The sequence below is a fragment of the Emiliania huxleyi genome (genome assembly GCF_000372725.1).
Source record: "Emiliania huxleyi CCMP1516 unplaced genomic scaffold EMIHUscaffold_71, whole genome shotgun sequence".
Lineage (NCBI taxonomy): Eukaryota > Haptophyta > Isochrysidales > Noelaerhabdaceae > Emiliania > Emiliania huxleyi.
In genome coordinates, this window is record NW_005196681.1 from 198657 (window position 1) to 203757 (window position 5101).

At 66.7% G+C, this 5101-nt stretch overlaps 1 protein-coding gene across 1 annotated transcript; it reads right to left on the bottom strand.

Annotated features, from left to right (window-relative positions):
- Positions 1-4554, bottom strand: EMIHUDRAFT_105723 (hypothetical protein; the record flags this gene model as incomplete). Its single annotated transcript, XM_005761382.1, has 6 exons — positions 1-1907; positions 3097-3230; positions 3538-3644; positions 3978-4034; positions 4177-4260; positions 4318-4554. 6 exons carry the CDS (start codon positions 4552-4554, stop codon positions 1-3), a joined length of 2526 nt encoding a protein of 841 aa, XP_005761439.1.
- Between the last annotated feature and the right edge of the window lie 547 nt (positions 4555-5101).

A 5101-nucleotide genomic window follows, 5' to 3' on the forward strand; every position in this document is an offset into this window, starting at 1 on the left:
TCACACGGACCTCACAAAGTACGACGGGTCCTCCACCGCGGTGACGAACGACTCGCGGTCGTCGACGTCGTCGCCGGTGCCGGCGCGGAGATACTTCAGCTTCCGCCCTCCCGGAGCCGCCCGGGCGACCCGCCCGCCACCGCCACCACCTCTCCCCATCACGGCCGCGCGGAGGCGGCGGCCGGCGGCAGGGAGCCGCCCCTGGCTCTGCGGGCGCTGCGCCGCGCGTTGCTCCGCCGCCGGCGTTGCACCGCGGCAGACGAGGCGGCAGACGCACACGGCCGACGCGAGGAGGAGGGCGAGGACGAGGGCGAGAGCCGCCTCCTCGCCGTGGCCGCCCACAAGCGAGTCGAGCGGAGGGCCGCCACCGCCAGCGCCACCGCCTCTCATCGGGGCGGCGGCTGGCGGCGGAGGCAGCTGCCAGAACTGGCGGGTGAGCTCGGCCGGCACGCCGGAGAGGGCCTCGTGAGCCTCGTGGGCGGGTGCCCCGAGGCCAGGGAGCCACGTCACTTGTGGAGGCGGCGGCGGCGAGGGCGGCGGCGGTGAGCGCGCGGGTGGGGAAGGGAGGGACCGCGGCGGCGGCGGCGGCGGCAGAGGAGAGGGGGATGGGTCGAGGAGCGCGATGCGCGAGGTCCACGCCGAGACGTCGCAGAAGCCCGCCTTTGCGAGTGCGAAGCGCCCCTCGCCCTCCTCGGCGCCCAGGTTGGCCGCGCAGCCGCGCCAGCCCGCCTCGCAGACCGCCTCGGCGAGGGAGGACGCGGGCGACAGAGCCGCGTGCCGGAGCAGGTCCGGCGCAGTCAGCGAGTTGAAGGCAGAGTGGAAGACTCCGCCCTCGCACAGCTCGGCCCAGTTGCCCTCCGCGGCCCACCCGCCCAGCGGCCCCCGCGAGCAGGCGGGCAGGGCGGCGCGGACGGCGCAGCTCCAGCCGCAGTCGCCGCGCCGGTAGTAGTAGAAGAGCCCGTGCCCGGCCCCGTGCGCGCACGTGCCTCGGTTGGTGCCCTCGTTCTGCCACCGCCAGGTCGGGTCGCACGCCGTGAAGACCCACTCGGACGGGTCGCGGGGCGGCGCCCGCTCTGCGAGCAGCGCGAGGGACTGCCAGACGAACCCGTGCATCACCTCCCCGTTGGTGAGCCTGTACCGCGCGATCCGCTCCTCGGCCTCCCACAGCCTCCTCTCCTCGAGCTGCGCCGGCCACACCGCGTCTGCGAGCCAGACTCCGAACGGGTGCAGGTCCCACCCAACCCACCGGTCCCAGTAGCCGCGGCTCCCGAGGCGAGCCTCATACTCGGCCGCCATCCGCTGGTACCGACTCGTCGGGTACCGGCCCGGCACCGGCCGCTCGCGGGACGGGATGGTGTCCGCGAGGGTGAAGGGCGCCTCGCCGAGCCGGGCCCGCAGCCGGCGGCAGAGGGCGCACGACATGGTCCGGATGGGGGCCGTCTCGCCCTCCTCGACGGTGCCGGTCGAGCCGACCGCCTCTTCGACCTCCCCGAGCGCCTCGCGCCCCGAGCACGCCCGAGCTGCCGGGCAGAGGTACATGTCGTACCAGTTGCCATCCGTCCAGCCCATCGGCCAAGCGCTCGAGTAGATGCTGCACCAGAGGGCGGCTGTGTACCCGTGCGCGGCGAAGAGCGGGTCCAGGGTCCGGCCGAGCTCGCGCCGCTGCAGCGCAGTCTTTGCGGACACCGACTCGCAGTGGTCGGCCCACGCAGGCACGCTCGCAGAGACCGCCTCGGCGGCCTCGCGGATGCAGCTCTCCAGGGCGTCCGCAAAGGCCACCGCCTCGGCCGAATCAGCCACGGTGCCGCCGTCCGCCGCGCAGCAGTCAAAGTTCTCCTCGCCGACAGGAGCCCATAAGACTGGCTGCCGCGTCGGAGTCCAGCCGTCTGCACACGCCGCCGGTTCGCCTGCGGCTGCGTTGGCGTTGCAGTCGTCGGGCCGGCCGGGCAGCGATGACCGACACTGCCGCCGGTCGCAGACAGGCATCTCGCGTCGCCGGCCGTCTGGGAACGGCGTTTTGTCGACGGCGGGCAGGCAAAAAGAATTCTCGAACCCTGGCGAGCACTCCTTAAGGTTGCTCCCGGCCCAGTGGGGATTTTGGCCTACTCAGTGACCGTCTAAGGGGCGCTAACTGGCTGCAATTCCATATCTTTTGTGCCTAGCTTGTAGAGCACCTTAAAAAACTAGTATGTCTTGGAGAGAGAGAGATTTTGTCTTGGAGTGAAAAGTTTTTCGATGAGGTGGGGGTCCGTGGTGAGCAGATTCCCAGATTCTCCAGATTCCCCCTCGAGAACCTCCAATTTTAATTCATTGCGGCCGCGGGTTTGCTCGGATTACTTTTCACTCCAAGTACCAAGACATACTAGTTTTTTGGCGTTCCGGTGCCTACAAAAAATATCCGAGATCATATGGAGCTTACCACAGGGTTTGCGGCGGTCACTGTCCTACCAGCGGACACAGTGGGCCGCGGACACCCGTGAATGACCTTAAAATCCCTGTGTGGTGGCGGCGTGCCGTCCTCCCATCCCTCCCTTGGGTTGCGTCTTCTTTCTTTCTTTCTTTCTGGCGAGCACTCCAAAATCCTGCTCGTGCAGGTGGGGACCCTGTCCTCCTCCCATCCCTCGTTTGGTTGTCTTTCCCCCCCCTTTTCTTGGCGAGCACTGGCACGAACACCAAAAAGAAAAGGATAAACTTCCCGGCTGGGATTCTTCTTGGATTCCTAATTACCGTTCAAAGAAAACAAAACTCAAAAGCCCCAAAAAATCCAGAGATGCCCCGCCCTCCTTTTAGCTTTTTTCATTTCCAGTTCATCTATCACACAACTCTAACACCCACACATTATCTCTCTAAAGAACCCTGCACAAAGACCGCAGGGCGGGGACCTGTTCCTTTTTACCCATCTCCTAGTAGAGGTGTCCGTTTTGTTTATTTATTTCTCTATGAGATGTCTCAGTTTCGCAAAATCTCTACACAGGTGACACAAACAAACGACGACGCGACGCGGCAACACGCTGTACTTCACTGTAGAGTACAACACGCTGCCTCCTCGGCTTGTGTACAGCCCCCGGGTCCCTCTCACCCGAGTGCGTCATATACCGCTTGGCAGCACCGCCCGGCGAAAGGCGGCGTGCACTTGCCCGAACGCCTCCTTGGCGGCGGGCAGCGAGCACTTGTCCGGGTGTAGTCGCAGCGCCAGCAGCTTGTACCTCCTCCGCAGCTCGTCGAGCGACCTACAGCGCGAGCCGCCGCCGGTGAGCCGAGGACCCCTCCCGGCCCCGGGCCACGCCGTGGCCGGTGCCCGAGCGGCCCGAGAAGAAGCTCCGCCCCTCTGCCGCGAGCGTCGCGCCGCAGCGCGGTCGCCACCAGCTCGGCCGCGGTCAGCGCCGCCAGCCCGGGCTCCGAGATGAAGGACGCCGGAGAGGCGCCGCCGGCCGCCTGCCTCCTTCGCGCCTCGTCGAGCTGCCGCCTGATGAGCCGAAACCGGCGGTGAGGCGGGCTGGGGCGAGGGAGAGCCGCCGCTCTCTGCGACGCCGCTACCGCTGCAGCGCCGCCAGCTCCGCCTCACGGACCGACTTTTCGCACAGCAGCTGCGCCGTCAGCGCGATGCGAGCCACTCTCATCGCGGCGTGCTCCGCTCGCCGCAACTGCGGCGCGCGCGGCCGAGCGGGCTTACGGTCCGGAGGGCGTGAGATGCGGCGGGAGGTGGCGGGCCCCGCCTTCTTTGCGACGCCCCGTGTGCCTCTGCCTGCCTTCGGCGGCGGCGCGGCGACGGCGACGGTGTCGTCGTCCGTTTCGCCACAAGAAACCGCGTCGGGTGCGCCGTCGGATGAGCCGCCATCAGTGCTGGCGCTATCGGTGTCGGTGCTCGCGCCATTAGAGGAGGCACTGGCCGAGAGATGCTCCGCCGCTCCGCTCGCCTCCTCAAAGCCCGCCCAGACAGGGTCCTGATGTGCTCGCGCACACCAGAGGGCAGCCACCTCGGCGGAGCCGAGGCCGGAGAAGCGAATCTCGTTCTTGCTGCGAGTCGCCCGCACCTGGCGGCGGAGCCGAGGCCGGAGAAGCGAATCGTTCTTGCTGCTAGTACGCAGTTGGCTTAGGGTTAGGTTTAGGGTTAGGGATATGGTGAGGGTCAGGGTTAGGGATAGGGTTGTGTTAGGGTTAGGATCAGCAAAGCACCTGGAATTTTTGCCACACTCGGTTGACGCTCTTGAAGCCGGTTGCGCTGCTCGCCCGCTCGAACGTCAGCCCTTCTGCCGACGCCTGGGCCACCGCTTCTCTGGCAGTCAGTGTGCAGGTCGGGCCCAAGGCCGCATGCACCAACGCGCCAGCACGCTTCCCGCGCGCATAGCAGAGCGCCGCCTCCACTGCCGTGCCAAAGCGCCCGAGGAAGACGAGGCTGCCTGCCCGGACGCAATAGGCGGAGAAGCGGCCGTCGGAGAGGCGGCGGTAAACGCCGCGGTAGCCCGAGAGCGAGCCGCAGTGAATCTCGAGAGCAATGCCTTCGGCCTCGGCAGCCGCCAGGGCGAGGCGCGACGGAGAGGCGCACTCGGTCATGGGGCTGCCGGGCACGTGGCCCTCCGGGGGGGATTGGGCAAAGGAGCGAGCTCTCTCGAGGTTCTCGAGGTGGATATCCTTTGGCCGCGTTGGGTAGCGATAATTGGTGTGACGCGATCCACGCAGGCGTGTTTTCTGACGGCCGACCGTCAGTGCACGGAGTTGCCCTTTGTCGGACTGCCCCGGCTAGCTAGTTCCCGACCGAGGTCGTCGGGTGCGACCCCTGCGCCCCCCGAGACCTAGCGCGGGTGGGTTGGAGGGGGCTCGCTGCAAGGAAAGGCGGTGAAAGAAGCCGATCCCCGTAGTCCGCCCCGTCCCTCCCCATCGGGCCGCATGGCGGCCACGCCTCGCTTATTGGCCTTTATACGTTAATCGTTATTCTTCCCGATTCTATATTCTTTTTCGAAGCGATTTTCAGCGATTTTCAGCGGGAATAAACTCATAAACGTCGGGTGTGAGCTCCTCTGAGCACTGAGCACTGGGATAGGGTCGATTCCGCATGGACCATGGTTTGCAGCAGGGTTTTGCAGGTTGGTACGGGACAACG